The following is a 22,896-nucleotide window of genomic DNA, read 5'->3' on the forward strand; positions in this document are numbered from 1 at the left end:
GAAGTTAAAATATATTAAAATTTTATTAACAGAACTGACTTTGAACAGAAAACGCTTATGAAGCGAAAGTTAATTTTCTTGTCAATATACCATACAAATTCACAGAGGTTCTTAATTAGTTTGTGAGTGAACGCTGGAGAAGCTATGATACAGCAGCTTAGTGCTGTGAATTATCTACCTGGCGCTTGAGATGGCCATCATGCAGTAGTCCCAGCATGCAGCATGCAGGAGTGGTTCCCAACCCGTGGTTAGGAGGTGGATGGGCTCTAAGCTTGTGTTATATGTTCATTTTTAAGTAATTTTACCTTAGTATCCATATCGGGATGATAAATTGTATGATTGCATTGGTCTAATTTGCATGTGTGTGTGTAGGAAAAATGTCATTTGAGCGAGTTATATACGCCAGAGTCTCTCAATCAGTGACTTGTTCATTAAATGTGAATTTTATGAGAAACATTTAGCATGGTTTACTTTGGAAGAAACTTATAACTCTATGTCTTGTGTTAGAGACTTAAATAAATGAACCCTGACCAACAAAAAGTTACCGGTCAGCTGTTTCTTTCCCCACCACGATCGCTGCTTTTGCGGACAGATGACTCTGAGAGCTAATATCTCGATTGAAACTGTAGATACCTCTATAGGATTTCTCCTCATGCCTTATAAACCTTATGGATAAGCCAGGAAATAAGACGGAAAATGTGTAATTCTAAAAACCTTCGAAGGCTTCAGTGCTTCAAGAGATCAATGTAAGGGGAAAATCTAAAGTTAGAATTCGATTTTTGAGAACTTTTTGATTTAGATGTGACGACAGTATAATCCTGTGTCGATATACGAAATAATTCAACCGAATTCGAGTTGTAAATGTATTAAAATGAGGTTGTTTAAATGCCTGCTACTTTCTTGTATAGAATTAGTAGAAAGTTTAAATAAATTATTATTACTCAAAACTTTTTTTTAAAGAAATTTGACCTCTGATTCTTACAGTAAATATCACCCAATCTCTCTAAAAAATTTAAAGTTTACTTATCTTGCGTATGCCAATGATTACTAATGTCAGGTTTTTTAATAAACGTAAATTACGTACATCAATTTGTTAAATTTAAAATTTAAGTGATATTTAAAATGTCAAAATTCAAAATTAAATATGTGTAATGCAACTTAGTGTATGAAAAAATCAATACCTGGAATTGTTTACCTAGTTTTACTTTAGAGAATATTGAAAAAACATTCGTTTCACTTAACATTTCCTTAAAAAATTAGGGTTTGACTTAACCTTCAAAATTTTGAAAATTTTCTTCGTAACGTTTCATCATAGAAACTCGAAACTCGGTATCTATTCCGACTTCCCAATAAACAATAAACATATCCTGATAATCTCGTTAAAATTGGCTTAATAGGTAAAACACTTTTACAAGCCATATAATGTTCTCTTAAGGTGACATTTTACCATAAATTATTTATTGATGTTAAGAAACTTATTCTTATTCCAAAATACCGGTATGTTAAATTAACATATAATGTGAAACTATTAACCAAACCATGCATACTAAGGCTTTTAATTTTCACACTATATTCTGCATTTATCTATCATACGCGGTAATATTCCATAAAAGTATACATTTTGGCAATATTTAGTGCAGCTAACAAACTGTGTTTTGGAATATAACTTCCTGTGTATCTACGATTTTCGTACTGTAACGTGATTCGCTCTAAACCGAATTTTGAACTATTTTTTTAACTTACACTAGATTGACTCCCTGTATGACTTCCACAGCGTTGAGTCAGCATAGAGCCTCGTGTTTACTTAAGACAAACACAGGAAATCAGAAAATACAAAGGAATAAATGTATGCACTGTCAGAGGTTCGAACCCACAGTCGTGGCTTGAATGAATTATTGTAAAAGCTGCAAAACATAACCGTACGCAGTAAATATAATTTTATATTTAGTTATTTAATTTATCATGTTTGCATTTGTTTCTCACGACTCATCCAATGCATAGAGCAATTTGAACATGAAGATCGAAACTGAGAAGGCGGATCTTAGAAGAAATTCTTACTTTGTTGTTTGCTGAAATTTAATATCTCCGAAAATTTTGAAGTAGGTATATAAAGGCCCTACTGGTTCCATTTTACACGTTTAAAACGGGAATAGCAAAAAACGGAATTAAAGGAGGTCAGTGAAGGGTTTTTACTTACCCTATTACCCAAATACGGATGCATTTCCGGACACTATTAAGAAAAAACAATGAATGTTATGCTGTCTATCACAGATGAAATTTAGGGATAATTATTCTGAGGCACTTTGTATAACAATGAATTGTAATAAAGACAATTTTTTTCAGACGACGGTATTATACAGTATACAAAAGTGACAAAATTGTCTGATGATTCCTGGAGTTGAAGGCCATTGTATGGTTTTGATTTAAAATAAAGGCTTAGTAATTTTTACGAAATTATTATATTTCATGTGCGGGATTCCGAGGAAAATTGAATCGTAGATAGGCAACTGAATATGAACGAAATCAGACCAATAATAATTTGGAGAAATCATTGTACACAAACTGGTAGGTGGCATTCCCAAACTACAGTTTCGGTATCAAAGATGTTGAAAACGTGAATTTCCTTGACATTCTCAAAGTCACAGCACAATAGCTTCTCTTTATATTTGTAAAATTAGAAATTAAAATAACAGCTAATAGATATAAAATTGTGAACGTTGTTCCAAAAGACGATTGGGAAACTCTGGTCTGACGATTACACCGAATGATAATGTACTAGTATTTATTATCAATTCTTTCTTTCAGCAATGTAATGTTTTGCATTTTAGATTGAAATCATAGCTTTCGTACGTTGGTTACAGGAGTTTTATTTATTTCCATAATTAATTGTCTCTTTTGAAATATCTGCTTAAATTTTTAGTACCTTCTGTTTTCCAGAGATTTTATTGTGGAATCATGTGTAAAGGATTTGATGTAATTTTTTTCAGGATGTAAGAGAATTCAAGTAACAGACGTTTAGATGAATCATTAATCTGAAAAACAAACATTCTTATGGGAGCAGATAAAAAAGTTAATAGTTTTTCTTCCACCATGTTAATAATATCAAAATAAGTGTTTATACAAATTTTGGCCACTCGAGCGCAATTACGAAAGTAAGTTTTCCTGGGGCCGTTTACAGAAAGAAAACACAATTTAATGGAAAGATTTATTGGAACAGATATCCTGCAGCAATTGTTGAGCTATTTTTCAACATATTCCTCCCGGAATTGAGACATTTGTCATACTATGGGATCAACTTTTGTGCCCATTTGTCGTAGAAGTCTGCGGCCTGGGATAGGAACCAGTGTCTGAATCTCTCTTTGTTGTTGATCCCACGATATGCGAAATATCTCAATTTGGGTGGGGAATATGTTGAGAAAAAGCTCAACAATTGCTGTATCTGCTCCAATAAATCTTTCCACGAGATTGTGTTTTCTTTCTTAAACGGCCCAGAGAAACTTACTTTCTGGAGGATTCTCGTAGCCTAATTGCGCTCGAGTGGCTAAAATTGATGTAAGTACTTGTTGTGTTATTACTAACATGGTGGAAAAAATAACTTTTCATCTGCCCCCCATGAGAACGTTTGCTTGTAAGTTCGTTATCGAAAAATACGAGTATTTCCTACATGTGACTCCAGCGTCCCAGAAGGTCTTAAGGTTCCCTTTAATTTCCAATAGAGAGCTCTTCCACTCCCCGAAAACGTATTGTGTCTTCGCACTAATCCCGTCTGTATGCCAGTCACGATGTTACATGACGTCCAACTGTTTTGGGGAAATGGTGATAATTAATATCCAACTTGAGAATAATGGTGGAATGATAGAGAGAAACGGAAGAATCCAGGAAAAAGCTTCAGGAACATTGGTTTAGTCCACCACAAATACAACTCCGCCATCTCCGGGTTTGGAACCTACAGTTATTGTAAGCCATTATTTTGATAATTGAAGTACCAAGGTGGTTTACCAAAAATCTTAGAAATAAGAAATTGTTATGTTGACAAGGACAGTCAGAACATAAGATTAAGGGGACATTTTTTTAAGTTGAAGAGTAATTTCCATCTTATTATTAGATCTGTAACACTAGTTATATAATTTCGTAAATTTATCCTTTTTTTCCTCATTTATTTCTTGCTAATTTGTGAAATATTTGAGATTATGAAAATTATGAACTGTAAATAGGAAGAAATTACTCAAAATTCTCTTCACAACTACAATCATAGCGAGATATTTTTCCATGTTCTATACTGCCTTTAATATTATGAGTAAATTCCAGTATAAGTTGAATTCATTATATCATATTTTGTGAAATGAAATTATATAAAATAATTATTTCCTTGTGAAGAAATTTGTATTTTTGGCTCTGGATATGGAGAAGAAAATAGGCTAATTAGGACTAAAATAAAAAAAAAAGTCATTAAAAGGTACTCGTACAATGTTTTACTATACGTCATATCAAACAAAAATTAAAGTGCTGATGAGAGTTGCAAATTATTTCTATCACATTACACAAAGTGCGTAAAACCGCAGATCACATATATAACAAATTAATCATCCCTATGTTAAAATCGGTAGCATTTTGAAGAGAACAACCGCCAGGATCGCCACCTGTCCGCTGTAAACGAATACGAGATGGCAGTAGCTAATGCAATTCAAATGGGAGTTATGACATGACTCCTTATGTAACAACTAGATGGCAGCATAGTAAACCTGACAAAAGCTGTTACCGTCAAAGCATATAAGGCCGAGGAACCTGGATATATACGATCTAGGGTAAAACGTATGGAATAAGAGCAAAATTATATCCAAATTTTTTTGTTTGAAATATCTCAAAGAATTACCCCCCCCCCCCAAATTAATGATGTTACTTAAGGTTCACTCCGTATGATGGCCTCAAAATGTTGGAAATCTTTTTAAGTTCATTTATCAATCGTACTTCACACCAAATTGGACATTTATTTAAGAGAGCAGTATATTCATCCTGTAAACATGTTTCGTGTTATATCTCACGAAAATAATAATGTTAATAATTTATTAACAGATAGCATATATTCCTATTTTTTTTTTAAATAATAAAATAAAAAAATGAAGGAGATTGTAATAAATAACCCTGAACTCCTGCCAAAGTATGAAAGCCACGAATTCACCAGAACATTACTATTGTGTGCAGTGTGTGGAGAAGGGGTTGAGAACCACTGTAGAGGGAGGGGGTTGGGGTTGTTGTGGTATCTGCCGTCCCCTCAGCAGTGATTGATGTCCAGCATAGGGGCCATTTCTTCCACTCCCGTCCCGTGGTCACCTACTTGTAACAACAATACAACAACACACAGTAAAGTAGTCAACAGTTGCCTGAGCGTGTTATAGCGTCTACTACTAACAGCGCGTGAGAGAGATGTTGCCATGGAGACAAGTCGCTTGAGCCAGATAGTCATTTGTCACTTTTATCATCTCCTTTGTAGTAGACATCAGACAGAGAATAGCGGTCGAAGTTACAGAAAGTGATCGATTAATATTTAACATAGATATAAACATACATCAAATATATACATATTTCACATAATATATTTTATTTGAATCCATACCATATTTTACTGTAAATAAACTTTTGTACAGATCTGAAAAAAATATGAGCATTTTATCCAGTTATCCGTTTTTTTAAGTAGGCATACGTGAATTTTAACAACTGAAGATCTACTGTACTTTTTTATGAAGTCACAGTATATAGCACATATATAAATGTCTATTTAATAACTAAATGCAGTATTAAATTTTATCATTATGCTTAGTTTCCTTCAAATATAGAGTCTTATATTTGATTAGATTCAAATTAAATGGCTATAGAAGGTAAGTATAATACCTGGTTAAAGTTTTATTTAAATTAAATTTACCATTTATTTTTGTTGCTATACAGAGTGTTCACTAATATGTGAGAAATCTTGTAAGATAGATAGATGACCTAAAAACGAACAAAAACTTTAATTTAAATATACAGTCAATTTCGCTTTGTTTTTTTAGTTCATACATACTTATTTACTGGCTTTTAAGGAACCCGCATTCATTGCCGCTCCCACATAAGCCCGCCATCGGTCCCTATCTTGTGCAAGATTAATCCAATCTCTATCATCATATTCCACCTCTCTCAAATCCATTTTAATATTATCCTCCCATCTACGTTTCGGCCTCCCCAAAGATCTTACAGTATTTCCTCCGGCCTCTCAACTAACACTTTATATGCATTTCTGGATTCGCCCATACATGCTACATGCCCTGCCCATCTCAAACGTCTGGATTTAATGTTCCTAATTATGTCATGTGAAGAATACAAAGCCTGCAGTTCTGCGTTGTGTAACTTTCTCCATTCTCTGTAACTTCATCCTTCTTAGCCCCAGATATTTTTCTAAGAACCTTATTCTCAAACACCCTTAATCTCTGTTCCTCAAAGTGAGAGTCCAAATTTTACAACCATATAGAACAACCGGTAATATAACTGTGTTATAAATTCTAACTTTTCAGATTTTTTGACAGCAAGCTAGATGACAAAATCTTCTCAACCGAATAATAATAGGCATTTCCCATATTTATTCTGCGTTTAATTTCCTCCCGAGTGTCATTTATATTTGTTACTGTTGCTTCAAGATATTTGAATTTATCCACCTCTTCGAAGGATTAATCTCCAGTTCTTATATTTCGATTTCGTACAATATTCTGGTTATGAAGCAATCATATACTTTGTCTTTTCGGGCTTTACTTCCAGACCTATCGCTTTACTTGCTTCAAGTAAAATTTCCGTGTTTTCCGTAATCGTTTGTGGATTTTCTCCTAACATATTGCTTACTACAACTTTATTTTGGCATCTTTGTTTATAAAGTTCGTGCATAATTTTACAGGTTTTGTTGAGTAAACGCATGTTAGTAAACTGTTCTATCTTGCTTCATTCTCACTGCAATTGGCACGTTCATACATGAGGTGTGTGTTTGCCAGTTTCTTATTAGAATATAGTTTCATTACAAATACAATAACAAATAGCAAATACTAATATATCTCAGTAGCAAATAACAAATCTGGATGCTTACATTATCCCTTGTTTTCAATTACTAGAAGGCAAAAATGAGCTCATTCTCTTCTTTTTTACAAGGCTTACTGATTTAATAAACATGGCTCAATAATGTAAGAAATAAAGCACTTGAAATTAAAAGTGGCTGCTTGTAATTAAAAAGAAATCGAAATTAACTATATACTTCCTTGAACTTTTTTTGCTTGTTTGTAGGTTTTCTACCCTTTTTCCAAAGGTTTCCCACATATTAGGTAATACCTGTAGAGTGTTCTTACACGGTGTTCCGTCGCTGCCAAATCCCGTCCGATGGGTAACGATGCATGATTGCTGGGCAAAAGTTTGAATGTACTAACGGCACATTTTCTTATCCTTGAGTACAAGTTCAAATTTTGAGGTTGTTACGCTGTATTATCAATTAACACAAAAGACTAACGCAAACAGGAACACAGGAATATGTGAGCAATTAAAATTAGAAATTTTGATACGTGAGGAATAACCAGTTATGTTGATTCTCGAATGGCATTATCGATTCACGAAATTGTGTGCTATTTGTTGTCGAGATACTAGGTTTTACTTGCATTCTGTATTCCATTACTGACAAGGAGGGCTCACCAAGTGATAATGGATTTTCACAGCGATTGTTACACCATACGCTCCATTTGATATAGGCCTAATAAATTTCTACATCCGGAGAAAGTCTAGTTTTCGAGATATGACTTGTTTTAAATTTTTCAATCGAGAGCTATAACATCTAATGGAAACAGTGCTATATGCTAGACATATCAGGCAATAAATCTCATATATCTGCATACTGTACTGTCAAAATCTCCTTAAATAATATAAATTATGAAAATTGCATACCAGATACATAATATTCATGGAATTGACTATAGAACAGTCTATAAGGAAATGATAAGGAAATAAACATACCTGAAATTACTCGCTGTATTGATCACAGTAGTGGAAATCGTTGTAAAAATATTGAAAACACAATGGAACTTTGCACCATGAATATTTCAGAAAAATAAGTTCCTTAGAGTTAGCTTTAGAGCAGTTCTGCACATAAACTTGAAAACAGAATTCTACAGAAGTGATAATATGTTTGTTGTCAAAGTACTTGGCAGCCATATATAAACATATTTACATATCTAGGAGATGAAAACTGATTATGTGTTAAGGACTGCAATTTTATCACATTATCTCTCTGATGCATTGTAATATTCGTGTCAAGTAATAAAATACTATCAGAGAACTTCCTAATTAAGTTTTTCCAAGGCCTAAAGCCATAAACGTCAAGAGGCTGAACAATCGGAGTTGTTCACTTTGGAATTGTTAACACTTCCACCGTTTTACCTTCTGGAGTTATTCTTTATATTTAGCCTGTACCTCGGTAACTGGTTCATCAGTCTACCAAAGAATCTACGATCACTGACCGATAGAAAGTATACTTCTTGAAAAAACTTGTAGAGGTGAGTTGTCAAAAACTTCCCTCTTTTTGAGAAAAATGAATAAACATTTGGGGCCTTTGAAAATTCGTATCTCAAAGGCTAGGCCTTCTCCGAATGTAGAAATTTATAGGGAGATTTCTTATTTCAAATAAAACGTATGGGGGAAAATCGTTGTGAAAATTTATTATCACTTTGTGAGAATTCCTTGTGAATTATTCCTATATTGTGTCTTACTGAATCAGTAGCTTTCACATAGTCTCAAACTCAACAGTATGGACTTAAAAGCAATGATTCCTATTTGATGGCAACGCCATGCTTTAGTTTCGGTTTTCATTGACAATGAAGCCTTAACAGACTGAATTCACACTGAAGGATAAACTAAACTTGACGTGAGTTTATCCAATCTTGTGCTCAGCAGTGATACACTGTTGGCCATGGGGCTGGATCTGTCAGTAACGAAACACCGCATTATAAACTCTCTGTTTTATAAATTTATTCTCAGATTTACGTATTATTTTGGAAGTTAGCAGGGGTTATAGAATTGCCATTTACGGTATGAAGAAATAATAACAAATAAATGGATATTATTAGACGTCAGAGTTCACATGATTGCAAATACGTATTAAAGATTTTTATAACCATACATTAATAATTGAACGAAGATGATATTTTTATAATAAATATTATTGGGGTATATTCACAAAACCATCACCATGGCTTGGATTTAAATATTCTGAAATAAAAAAGCACATAATCTGAATCATATGGTGCCGAAGGTATTTCTGATTACCGAATATTTACAAATACCTCACTACTTAAAAAAAGTTAATTTTTTATTAGGTATGAGGCATGTAGGTGAATAGCAGCAATTTAAAGTGGTTCACTCTGTCACGTGATATAAATTATTCTGGGATCAGATTATTAGTCAAGGCATATATTTCTAATTTATAACATTAGTAGTAATTGGCATGCGATTAATTTTTTATTTACGCATCTTGTAGACACAAAACAGAAACTAATTTATGTAATCTACATGCTAGTGAAAATAAAGTTTACTGTAGAACAGCCATGGCGAAAATGTGATCGTGGGCCGAGCCACTGTGTAACCTGCAACGTGTATAGCACCTATGAAGGGAGCCGGACACCCGAAGGGAAAGTGAATCAACTGTCTGACTTATTAACGGATTTTCATTTTCCTTACGTCAAGCACTTAAATATAATTTTGTACAGCATAAGGTTACAAAATAATGTTTAGTACGTGTAACGAAGAAAGAAATTAATAAGAAAACATATGACACATTATCACATCCTATTAACTGTCTTCAGAATGTCTCTGTGACAAAGTTTAAAATCATGTCACTTACTGCCAATCGTAAATGATCACGAAGGTATTTGTCTGTTGGTCGTGATCTAAATTTGGTTTTTACTATTTTCATTGTTGAAAGAATTTTTTCACAAACGTAAGTTGTAGAGAACATGGCTTCAACAGAGCAAGCGAAAGAACGAAGCTTCGGATATTTATTTTTTGGCAAAGATTAGAAAAGTTCAACATTTGTCAAGTCCTTACATCTAGCTTTCATTTAACATCATATTGTAAATCTGTGCGTTTAAACTGAAGATCTAACCGCATTATTCGTACATCTGCTGAAAAAGGATCGACGTACAGAGATGATGATGATGATGATGATGATGATGATAATAATAATAATAATAATGCTTAAACTTTTAATGTTTCATGAGTAACATGTAGTATAATGCCGTTTTATGTTATATAACCATTTTCCTCGTAATACTTGTGAACAAATCATACATTTTATATTCTCATCATATTGGCAGCAAAAAACGCGTCCTCCCATCCTACTTGAAACTTTAGATTTTGTAGAGGTAGATAGTTTCGAGAGAGACATTGCGACGATATGCCACTCGCATCGCAGGTCAGAGACAAATGGAACGGAGTTTGATTCCATTGAGTGAGAGGGTGGGGGCTGGGGGAAGTAGGAAACAAGAGAAATGTACAGCTATCATTGCGAGTCACATTTTCGCCACCGCTGCTGTAGAAGGATAAGCTACTTCAAGATCTTTAACAAAACCTGTTCTGTTAAACTGAATATTATTTAAGTAATAGTTGAATTATTTAAGAGAAGTACTTTTCCTCGAAAAGTTATGACATTAGTATTGGAAACAATAATTTTCATACCATTGTTTTCAGACCACTTTAAATTTGCCTGAATGTCACGCTGCAGAGATTGTAGTCAGCAGCACTTTTGATTGCATGAAAGTTTCTCTTTTAATTATCAAATAATAATAATAATAATAATAATAATAATAATAATAATAATAATGATAATAATAATAATAAAATTAGTGAATAAAGTGAATTGGAAGCGTTTTGAAACTAGTTTAAAGTGCATTTTCGATCTTTTTTGGAACTGAAAAGCATAATGTTGGATACAGGTTGTATATGGTTTGGCCAAGTAAATTATGTAGAATTACATAATACTTACGAAAATAGTACCTATTATTTGCAAGAATAATTATTAAAATTCGGGTTTTAGTGACTATTATTGTAAGAAAATTATGTTATTATTAGTAAATTACACACGAATTAATTATTAGCCATTAGAAAACAATTAATGCAAAAGCACGAGATTATTACATTAATATGACAAGTTATTACCCCTGTTAACTCTTCTTTATATGTGAAAGTTCTCTGTGGTCTGCTTTTAATAGTGTGTTGTTTAATCACCATGGATACATTCGTCACGTAATTAAACCTGTTAATCTGGGAGAAAAATATTATATTAAATTAAAGCCTCAAATATTCAACAAAATATTACTGCTTAACTTCATTAACAATGTATTATAGCATTGAAATTTATAGTCCTCAAGTAGGCAACTTAAAAGTGGTTCAGGATGTTTCATTATTAATTATTTTTATTACGTTTCAAAATTGGCATAGTGTAGTAGTCTTTCTGTGGGGATGAATACAATATTTAAAACTGCCAATAAAAATACTGAACACTTTTGTCATGTAACAAATGTTATTTAAACAAGATAGAATTATTCTGTGTAGATATTACGTAGTTTACGTATTATTTTTTATCTGTTATTGATATATCTTATAAACTTATGTTTAAAATATTTATTTTCAACTGTGCTTAACAGTTAATTACTCCAGTAACTAGTTATTGTGTCTAGTTTGGAAAAATAAATAAATGAGTCAAATTACATTTTATTTATAGTCTATTGTAAGAAGTTAGCTATATTTTCAAAGTGAAACACCATTCTAAGAGCATTGCAACACATTAAAGAGTAATCTCTAATTCTACAATGTAGTGTATAGGTAGCGTACATACTTCAGGGGAAAAAATATTTTGCGCAATTCTCACGTGTCTCTAAAGCCCTACGAAGCCCTGAAACAAGGAATCTGCGTTTATAATTCCTTTTTCACAGCAGCCAGAAGACAATGGTCTTCAAACTGTCCTTCGATAACCTTTCTTCTGACTTTACCGAATAAGTGATATAACGTTAAGGTATTGGGGGTGTGCCAACACATTTTATTATATATATTTTTTTATCGTATCCATGATTTTCTGATGCGACTAAACATTGTCAGGCTGTAGCAGAACATTTCATTCCCTAATGTTCAACACTGAGCCGAGGGTAAGCTTCTTTCAATCAAGACGATAATAATCTTTTCTTCGACATAAAAGTCCTGACGAAAACTTTCTGAGACATTTGGTCTAGTTTCTTTATAAACGAACTCTATCTGCTCCATAATTTCTGAAGTCATTTCCATTTTGTCTTCTTTCTTAAGGCTTTGCCCTACGCTAAGAAGTGGGAAAAGTTGTACACTGGCGTTCAAAAATATCTAACCTACGATTTAATGTTCGTGTAAGCGAATTTTTTAACCACGGGATACTCAGAACCAAAGATACTGTATAAAAAAAGACAAACTTTGAAATAGTTTCACTTCTTCTCAATATTATTGGAGCGGTTAAAAATATCGGGGAAAAGTGATGATGTAGATCAGGTATGCTCATTCTCTGACTCCCGATTACGTTCTGTAATCGCAACCTTCGAATGTAGAGCGTGCTGTTCCTCGTTCGAAGCTCGACGGATGACTGCGGAAGGCAGTTCAAGTACTTAGTAAACGTACGAACAGTGCGGGACAATGACACAGTCAAAACCTTTAGTAAGCAAACGATCATTCCGTACTGTGTGGGAGGAAGACTATTTTTATTGTGAAAACGTAAAGTGTTTACTATGTTGTAAGGTATTGTCAGGAATACTACTGAGAAACATAAAACATTATACGCTCTGCCATCCAGAACATGCTGAAATGACAGGGAAGCTGTTTTCTGTAATATGTATTCATATATCAACATTATTATTATTATTATTATTATTATTATTATTATTATTATTATTATTATTATTATTACTAGTACAATTATTGTTATTGTGGTGATTTTATCCCAACAGAAATACATGTTATGATAAACTAATTTTTCAGGGGTCCAACGTGCATTACAGTTTCAAGAATTGAAAGCACTTGATGATAGGCCAAACATTGAAGAGAGTCGAACAATTCAGAGTTTACGTTTAGGAGCAAGTTATGTAGAATGTTAACTAAGGAACTAAAAACCCTTCACGGATGGTGAACTTGTAAAGAAATCTATAGTGCCTGAACAAAATATAGTTAATTACATCTCTGTACTGGAACAGCTCAAATGTGAATTCACAGAACATGGATTTAATGATTTTAGACGTATGGAAAGTGATATTAATCTTTTTGTTAATCCTTTCATAGTAAATTGAGTACAATCCGTGAGAGTGCAGTTCCAGGACGAGTTAATTGATTTACAGAGTCACGTAGAATTCAGAACTAAATGCGGAGAATATGACTTGCCAAGCATAGAATTATTCAAAAATGAACAAAACGCAATACCCCAAGACGAGCTTATTCGTTGTCACTCGAAATATGTGTGCAAACAATTATTTTCGAGAATGAAGGTTGCTAAATCCAAAAATCCAAACATAGATCCCGATTAACAGATGAGAATCTTTCGTGCATTGCAGTAAATTCGTTGGAAATAGATTTCCGATTACTTGCAGAAAAGAATAGGCCTACACATGTTGAATGTGGAATATGAAAATAACATTATCTTGATATAATAGTATCATAACTGTATAAAATATAATAAATAATGTAATAACTGAATATTTCCTTTTTCAAATTCAGTTTATTATCCGTATTTGTAAGACAGTGAGAGCAATGCCACGGGCGCTGCTGCAATGTAGTTGCGGAGCCCAGTTCCTACACTGTGTGTTATGCAGTGCAGCATCATCCGTGTAATCGACGCTTTTACAATTTTGAGCATACCTGATGTAGATTAAGCATAAATTATTCTCACAAATGACAATATCAGCGGCTTCCCGCTAAACTCAGTATTGTTTTACAATCAGTACAGTGCGAGTGGGATGAAATATTGAATTCTATGATCCGGGTATATTTATGTACAATTGACTATTATCTTCACCATCTATTCATAGAAGTATGATAACTAGAGTCCGGATGTTTAGGCATTTATAACAGTTAAAATAGGCAGGCAAAAAGGGCAATAAAAACGTAAAAAAGATGCAATAATCTTTGAAAAGGCCATAATATAATATTTTATCAATAAATTTAAATTATATCAACATAACTCACATATTTATTTCGTAGATGACACGTGTTGACTTATAAAATACTTTTTATCGTGATTAACTATCTTTTCACAAACCTTACATAACAAAACTGTTCCATCGGTTGAAAACACATGGGCACCAAATTCACTAACGTAAGCATGGTTTACTTTTCAATGGCTAAATTTAGACATTCTAGCTAACCGATCTCATACCTTCTGTCACCCAACAACTGTCTGTTTCTCACTCAAATGTCTTTCTCCTACAATAATAAACACGTGTAGCACAAAATTGTAACAGTAAGATTTGAAAATATTAAAGCAAACTATTGGAAATGCTACGTGACAACTTTTATGAGAACGAGCTTAATATTTAAACTTATAAAGCTGATTATTGGTATCGTGAAGACGTGACAATATTATGTTTGTAACTGTGGATTGTCGATCATTATTCATATTACACCAATAGTATTAAATCACGATTATTGGCAGATTAAGCACCGAAATAAATTTATTTCATTTATTATTGTTAGTAAAGTTAGTCATTTTTTCAAATATTTAAATTTCATACACATTACATTACAATTAATTAGAAATTTGCAAACAAATAGGAATATTGCTTTAAAATTACACAAAAAAGCATTTATTAATAGGAAACAGCTTAAAAAGGCAAAATAGGCAAAATAAAATTGGCCCTATCACTTTGATATACTCCAAATCACATTTATTTATATGCAAATGATGATTTACTTCCACCCAGTGAAAAAAGGCATTTTGCCAAACATCCGGGCTCTAATAATAACTAAACAAGCCACACTTACACCAACAAAATATCTAACACTTTCGACTAGTAGGGGTCAAATATCTTTGAATGCCAGTGTACCTGAAACTGTACCACATAATTTCGGTTCAAGTTACTACCAAGCTGGCAACTACAGTTCTGAAATAACAGTTTCACAAATTGACTGTGAATTGAGACTATCGCGTGTATCCGGACACAGTCTGCAACACTCCTGATTTTTAACTTATTGCCAACTGGAGTAAAGTTAAGTCTGTAATCTATGTATGAGAACGGTAAGAAACTATGTTCTTGGCTGACCATTTCACAAAGCATGCGTTCTGCTGCATGACAATGCAAAGGCTTATCTTATTCTACAGATCTCGGAGGCGACTGTAAAATTGGAATGGTACCGTTAGTTTATCACCAATCTGGTAAACTAAAAGACTCCAATTGCTGAAGAATATTTGAAAGACAAAGTTTCTATTTAGTGGCTGTGAAAAAGTATCTAAGAGGAGCAGATTTCAAGTTTTACTTTTTTGGTGGATAAATAATTTTGTTCCGACCTGCGCAAAACTGTAGGAAGAATCGAGAATTATGTATAGAAATTGAATTGTGAGATTTATGGTTTTGTTGGAAATTTTGTTAAGAAGCAGAATTTTTGGTGTTCAACTGTATGCTGAAACTTATGCCTAATCTCTAACTTTTCGGAACCGCATATATGTTCCATCTTCAGGGCAAAATAGTAGGCCTACTACCAAAAACTCACACAATAGACTCAACATGTAGGCGACTCTTGAAGTCGTATTATTTTGCTCTGGAAATGGAAACTATTCATTTCTGAAAAGTTGGGTAATTATATCAAGTTCCGGTATACTGTAGGATACTCAAAACTCTGCTTCTGAAAATTTCATTGTGTTTCTAAAGGATGTATTTACGCATAGCTCAAATACAAAATTTGTAGAATTAAAGATTATTTATGGGGAGATTATCTACCACATACATCCAATGTTACGTATGCTTACTTAATGATCCATTCTTTCAGGAACTACTCAAGATACCGTACCGAAATTGTTATAGGATAAAGACACAAGGTTTCTAAACAAACTGAAGCGGACTTATCAGGAATTCGAGTTGTAAAAACTTTCAATTTTTCAGAAAAATGCTGATTTTATTTTTTAATTTTTATGTAAAATATATTTTTTTGATCAAATGACATACACCACTTAATGTGGTCCATTTCGTTATTGTCTTATTGTCAACGTATGTTTAAAATTTCATTCTTCCATCAATTGAAGGGTTCAGAGCCATAGTGAGCCAAGCGTCATTTACTATAACCGTAGAAAACAAGGGTTAAAATGAAGTTATTGCCATAATTCAATGGAAACATATAGCAAGTGATATAAAGTATACACATTAAAACTAAATTATATATCAATCTTCATTGAACTACGGTATTCACTTAACTTTAACCCTTTCAATAAATGTCACTTGGCCCACTATGGTTCTGAACCCATCAATTGTACCTCCTGAGAAAATGGAGCATTTGCATTAAAAACAAAATAAAAACAAAGCAATATTTTAAAAATTCAAATTCTTTCTTGAGAAAAAGTGTATTTCTGATAAATCTTAGAAACTATGTATCTGTATCCTGTAAAACTTTAAATATGATATCTTCAGTATTTCCTGAGATGATGGGTCATTAAATAAGCAATTTTAACATTGGAAATATATGGTCATTAATTTCCCCTTATGTTGCATTTCTTTGAACTGATTTGTAATACATTAAAAATTACATTTATGCAAAACAAAAGTGTTTTCTAATTTAAGTAAATGTGTGTGTTCATAAAATTCTGAGCCTTTTCGAAAGACGACCACAGAGAACGAGTTTCCATCCACGCGACGTTGCTAATGACGTCTGGCCCACGCGAGCTCTCGCCTAGAAATCCGGCACGTGGATCCCCGTCGAGGATCCCAGACTCACCCATCTTCTGTCCCATCATATCCTTTGGATGGTTCTGTTTGATGGCATTCATGCGCCTGTTCTGCGCTCCCGGAGGGGCGCAGCCCCCGGGCATTCCGCCGCCGCCGCCGCCTGGACCCCCTGGTCCGCACCCCGGAGGACACCCGCCTCCGGGTGCGCCCGGAAGTCTGGGTCCTCGGGGCTGCTCGACGGGCAGGACTCGCCGTCTCTTCTTGGGCAGCTTCGCCCGCGCCTGCGTGTGGGAGTAGTACATGGCGAAGTTGGAGACGATGACGGGCACGGGCAACGCGATGGTGAGCACGCCGGCCAGGGCGCACAGCGCGCCCACGAACATCCCCACGTACGTCTTGGGCGCCATGTCTCCGTAGCCTACGGTGGTCATTGTGACCAGCGCCCACCACAGGCCGAGGGGGATGCTGTTGAAGTCGTTGTGCGGGTTGGCCTGTAACACGGGTACGACATTTAATACTTAACATTTAAATAGCGATACCTACAAAGATTTGATAGCATGTTTGGTATAGTGCGTTTCACGGATACAGATATTTGCCTCGCCGGATTTGTACGCAGTGGTAGGTCAACTGCTGGAGGGTGACAGGGCTACCGAACGTTTCAAAAGAAACTTCTGATAGAACACTTTGTATGATATGAATATTTAATGTAATTTGTTATACAGGGACATCACTTTATTTTTACCAACATTTTTAACATTAACCTGGCTATACTCGGATACACTGTTACTCCCCTTCCATTACAGGGCTTTGGTCTAACTAGTGCAATATGTAAACAAATTATTTTGCTAGCTATAGGAGGAGAGAACAGTAATGTATCCATTTATGTTACAGGGAAATACAGTATTACGATTTTCAGTTTAATAATTACTTTTATGGTATTTTATCAAAAACAGTAGAGTAGTAACATTTTTTTTTTTCACAAACTCAACTCTTCAGGCGGTTATATTCATTATAAAATGTCTACTTTATTCAGCATATTACCAACCTAATTTACTCCTGAGAATTTTGTGAACACTTCCGTAAGAAACCCCAATTTGTGCAGCTAACTTCTTGACCGACTTATTAGGACTTCGCTGCATCCTTTCTCTAGCATCTTCTGTCACCTTTGTTGGCCATCTTCCAATTTTCTTCCTCTCTGTAGATGTTGCTCTAAATTTACCTACCAGATTAATGACATTTCTACGAAAATATTCCGTAATGTTATAATCAGGAAAGCGTGAAAAAAACTGTTGTTCACATTCGGTTATATTGTAATTCCAGTTTCCATAATCGTCCTTCATATCTACAAACAGTAAAACAAAATTCTTGTTTAAATTGATTAATTTTGTTAAGTACCGTACCATATTATAGGGTACCGTACTTTCGGTAACTCTAATCTTCACTTGTGTAGCATAACTGAATTTATCCGTGTGGACTGAGCACACCATACCTGTGTGAAAATAAACTTCAATAATATAAGCTCTTTCTTCTATAGAAAATTCCATATATTTCTGAAACACACTGTACTCTGTACTGTTTACTTCACTGCTAGCAACAGCGGCCGTAAGTTTGTGTGGTTGACGTTAGCAAGGACATAAGTGAAAGGGGTGGGAGTCAAGTACATTCAGAAACGCAGGTGCAATAAAAATGCAAGTAAAAATAAAGTGATGTCCCGGTATATACAGAGTGATCCGTTTGGGTATGGATAAAATAAAAACACCGTAAAACATTTACTAGCCTACTGAACTTTATTTGTTGAAACTTTGTGCATACAACACTGAAAGATGGGAGATTCCTCAGAACTCAACATGACCCCAATTGCGCACCCTGCACAACTCATAACAGTGATGCAATTCAGCCCATGTCCGTTGTAACATAAGAGGGGTGATTTGTTGAAAAGCTTGAGTCATTTTTACTCTCAGATCATCAATGGGTTTCTGTGAATTGACATGTCTTTAACAAAACCCTACACGAAGAAGTCAGATGGGGTTAGATCTGGGGAGTTTGGGGACCAAGCCAAGAGATAGCCTACATACTAAACAAAGACAAAAACAAATACGCAGACATCATCATATTATATTGGCACAGATACGTAGATGGCATACTAACACTATACAAAGGAAACAAAAAAGAGAGATTCAAAACCTACTCAACACTTAAACAAAATACACCCAAAAGCTACACCACACATTAGAAATCGAAAACAACAAATCCATAAACTTCTTATATATCACAATAACAAAAGTAGATAACAAACACACCTTCAAAATCTGCATAAAACTCACAACAACCACACACATAACACATACAATCACCCAACACAACACAAACATGCTGCATCTCGAGCCATTGTACACAGATTACTCAACATACCAATGAATCAGCAAGATTACGAAGAAGAAATAAATACCAAGAAATACATAGCACAGGAAAAAGGTTACTACCCCAATATAATAAACAGGGAACGGATTTATATGGACTAAAAATATATGAAATATGTAAATATATATGTAGTTATTTTTACCAAAATATGGAATTAAATATGGATTTTTACCAAAATATGGAATTAAATATGGACTTAAAATTATAAAAAAATGACTATGTACGTTAAATATTGGTACATTTTAATCAAACTAAACAAAAAATATAATGGACGTACCTTATCTTCCAATGTAGTTTCAACAAAACACAATTTTTATTGTCTGTTACCATAACAATAGGTTACAAACATTTCTTTCAAGTGCTGAAAAGTGAATCTTCTTCTATTGTCTCTGAGGATAGATTTATACTGACTAAAAGAGCGTTCGACGTCACAAGAAGTAACTGGTACATAATTCAATTTCACAATGTCTGCTGGGGATAAGTCCAAGTTAATCTTCACTGTTGATTCACCACTCATCACAGCAACAACCTTTTGTAGTTCTTCATATCCAGGGTTTTTTGAAAGTACAGTGTCCACCTTAGCTCTTACTGCATCTGCAACTTTACCTCTACCACGATTCAGTTGTTCCACAGTACTATTTATAATTTCAAAACTTTCAGATAGTGAAAGGTGCCTATTTTGGAGACTTTTGAGCGTTTTTATGATGCATGAAAATGTATGCTGAATGTGAGCTAAGTCATTCTTCACACTTATGTCACAGGTAACTGTTTTCGCAGTATCAATTGAGACTGCATCTTCAGAGTCCAATGCAAGGAGAACATTGTTAATAGAGTCTATATGTTCGGCATAATATTCAACTGCTTCTAGCCATGTACCCCATCTAGTTAAAATTGGCTTTGGTGGCAATGGAATTTCAGGGTACATTTCTTTCAACACGTTAACTCTACTGGGAGCTTTGAGAAATACTTTTTTCACTGATGAAATCAACAAATCTACTTTAGGGAAATTGTCTCTGACCACTTCTGCCACACGATGAAATGCATGCGCCACACAAGTAAAATGAGTCAATTTAGGATATACAACAGATAATGCTTGTCCAGCTTTGACCATATAAGGGGCAGCATCGCTAATAAAGAATAACACATTATCGTACATAATACCCTTTGGCCACAGGATACCCATAGCTTCGTTGAACAGTTTAACTATAGTTTTGTTATTGCACTTTTCTAGAACATCACAATGTAAAAGAATTCGTTCAGAATATTGTTCACTTAACAAACCGATAACTACATTACCAACAAGTCTACCTTCTTTGTCGGGAGTCTCATCAATGGAAACCCAAATTGAACTATCTTTAATTTCATCTCTTATCTTCTGTATTGTCTCATCGTAGATGGATGGAGCATACGTCTTCCTAAGTGTTGACTCATCCGGGATTGTATGTTGAGTATATTTTTCAAGGAATTCTCTGAAGACCTTATTCTTTAGTTTGTAGAGAGGAATATCAGCAGAGATGAGAGAACGGCACAGGTCGATGTTAAACTCAGATCTTACATTCGATGTTGTTGGTTGTGTTAAAAACAATTGTCTCTGCTTGGAATTTAGTTGTTTGTTGGCCTGATGTTTACTAGTTGTAATGTGTTGTTTCACCAGGAACTTTTGTGTAGATGATACTGCACACTGACACAAATTACAAAATAATATTTTATTGTCAGTTGATAAACCATCTTCTTTAAATTCTGAAATGTAACTTGTTAGTTTTGATTTTAAATTGACTGAATGACGTACTTTTGGCATATTTACCGTCTTTATAGTATGATTTACAAAACTGAACCTATGTGTACTCTGACTGGCATTTAACTGTTGAGCTGCACAACTGAAGTCTGTTAAAAATTTTAAATTAAATTAATACAGTTTTGTAACTTACTTTCCCATTGTTGATAGGACTGCTAATTTTCAAATAACTCTGATGTTAAAGGGATTACTGAACATGTGTTTAAATCTCTATTGTTGAAATGTATTTTTAAAAGTTAATGGAATTTTGTTTTGTTTTATTGTTAAACCTAATATAATATGGACTGTTTTATATGAAATATGGAAAATATATGGAAATTAACGAAAATATGTACTAAACTCTAAAATATGGAAAAATATGGAAAATAAAAGTAGGATTTTTCAACCCTACACATTGTGAAACATAAAGATAATGCAAAATATAAATTATATTAGCTTTATAAGTAAATATGTATTTACATATAAATCCTTTCCCTGATAATAAATAACACAATAAAAAAATAAAACATTATTAGAACAAACATAGAAATACAACACAAACATAAGAACACAAAAAATACATCATACTAACATACGAAAACAAAAACACAAGCAAGATCGCATCTTCATTCAAGAAATTAAACTACAGCATTCGCATACAGAACACAAAATACTCTACAAAAGCATCTCAACACATAAACAACACAAACAAATAAATATCCAACCTAACAGGTATAGTAAATATTAATTATGTTTTATTTAACGACGATCGCAACTGCCGATGTTACATCAACGTCGCCGGTGTGCCGGAATTTTGTCCCGCAGGAGTTCTTTTACATGCCAGTAAATCTACTGACATGAGCCAATCGCATTTAAGCACAATTAAATGCAATCGATCTGAGCCGGGGTCGAACTCGCAACCTTGGGTACAGAAGGTCAGAACTCTACCAACTGCGCCACCCAGGACGACAACAGGTATATACAAACTCAAATTAATGCAATAGCTGCAACAACTTCTACATCGGACAGACAGGCAGATCATTTCAGACACGTTACAAAGAACACATCATAGCATAACCAAATCACACAACACTTCCACATACACAGAACACATCACAAACGCCAACCACACCTACAGTAACATAGACACAGACATGGAAATGCTACATATGCAACCGAAAAACCAGAAACTAAACACACTAGAACAATACGAAATATACATATACACAAAAATACACCCACAACAAATTCTCAACACACAACTGAATTTCAGAACACACACAATTGACTCCACACTACACAACACAAACGCATCCCCAGAAGACGCCAAGACCTCACAGTTCTGAAGATGGCCCACGAACCGAAACTAGTCAACTGCGTATTTATACACTTAGTTCAAATTGACACGTGAAAGCAACCAACATATACTGTATTGTGATATAGTGTGTAATCAAAATGTATAATTAATTATTTTTCCCTTAAGAGGCTGATCACACCATTCCTTAAAACTGTTACTCCTCAGAACAGATCGTAAAGTGTTCTCTATTGTCACAGTTGTGCGTCATCTACCCGCAGTTAATGTAGAAAAAGTTTCTGTTTATAGTGAAGAGCTCTTTTTGCACATATGTAAACATGTTCTACCTGTTCTAATTTCTTAGTGATATTGAGATATTGAAGCTCTAACCAGACCAAGGCCTCAAAGCATTTTTAGGGAGTATAACATTGCTTTATAAATAGCAAAGAAGAAAGTCTTGAACTCGATTATGG

The 22,896-nt window shown here is 34.1% G+C and overlaps 1 protein-coding gene across 3 annotated transcripts in view; it reads right to left on the bottom strand.

Moving 5' to 3' along the window:
* The window catches only part of Shaw (Shaker cognate w), a 185,122-nt gene that overhangs the window by 33,014 nt on the left and 129,212 nt on the right, over positions 1-22,896 (bottom strand). For all 3 annotated transcript variants that reach the window (XR_011335634.1, XM_069843533.1, XM_069843534.1), the window contains exon 6: positions 16,984-17,425. Coding sequence is in view for 2 of the 3 variants with exons in the window: in XM_069843533.1 (XP_069699634.1) it covers positions 16,984-17,425 (442 nt within the window). In the remaining variant the exon portion in view is untranslated. The remainder of the gene's footprint in view (positions 1-16,983; positions 17,426-22,896) is intronic.

Source organism: Periplaneta americana, chromosome 13 (assembly GCF_040183065.1).
Source record: "Periplaneta americana isolate PAMFEO1 chromosome 13, P.americana_PAMFEO1_priV1, whole genome shotgun sequence".
NCBI classification, from domain to species: Eukaryota; Metazoa; Arthropoda; class Insecta; order Blattodea; family Blattidae; genus Periplaneta; species Periplaneta americana.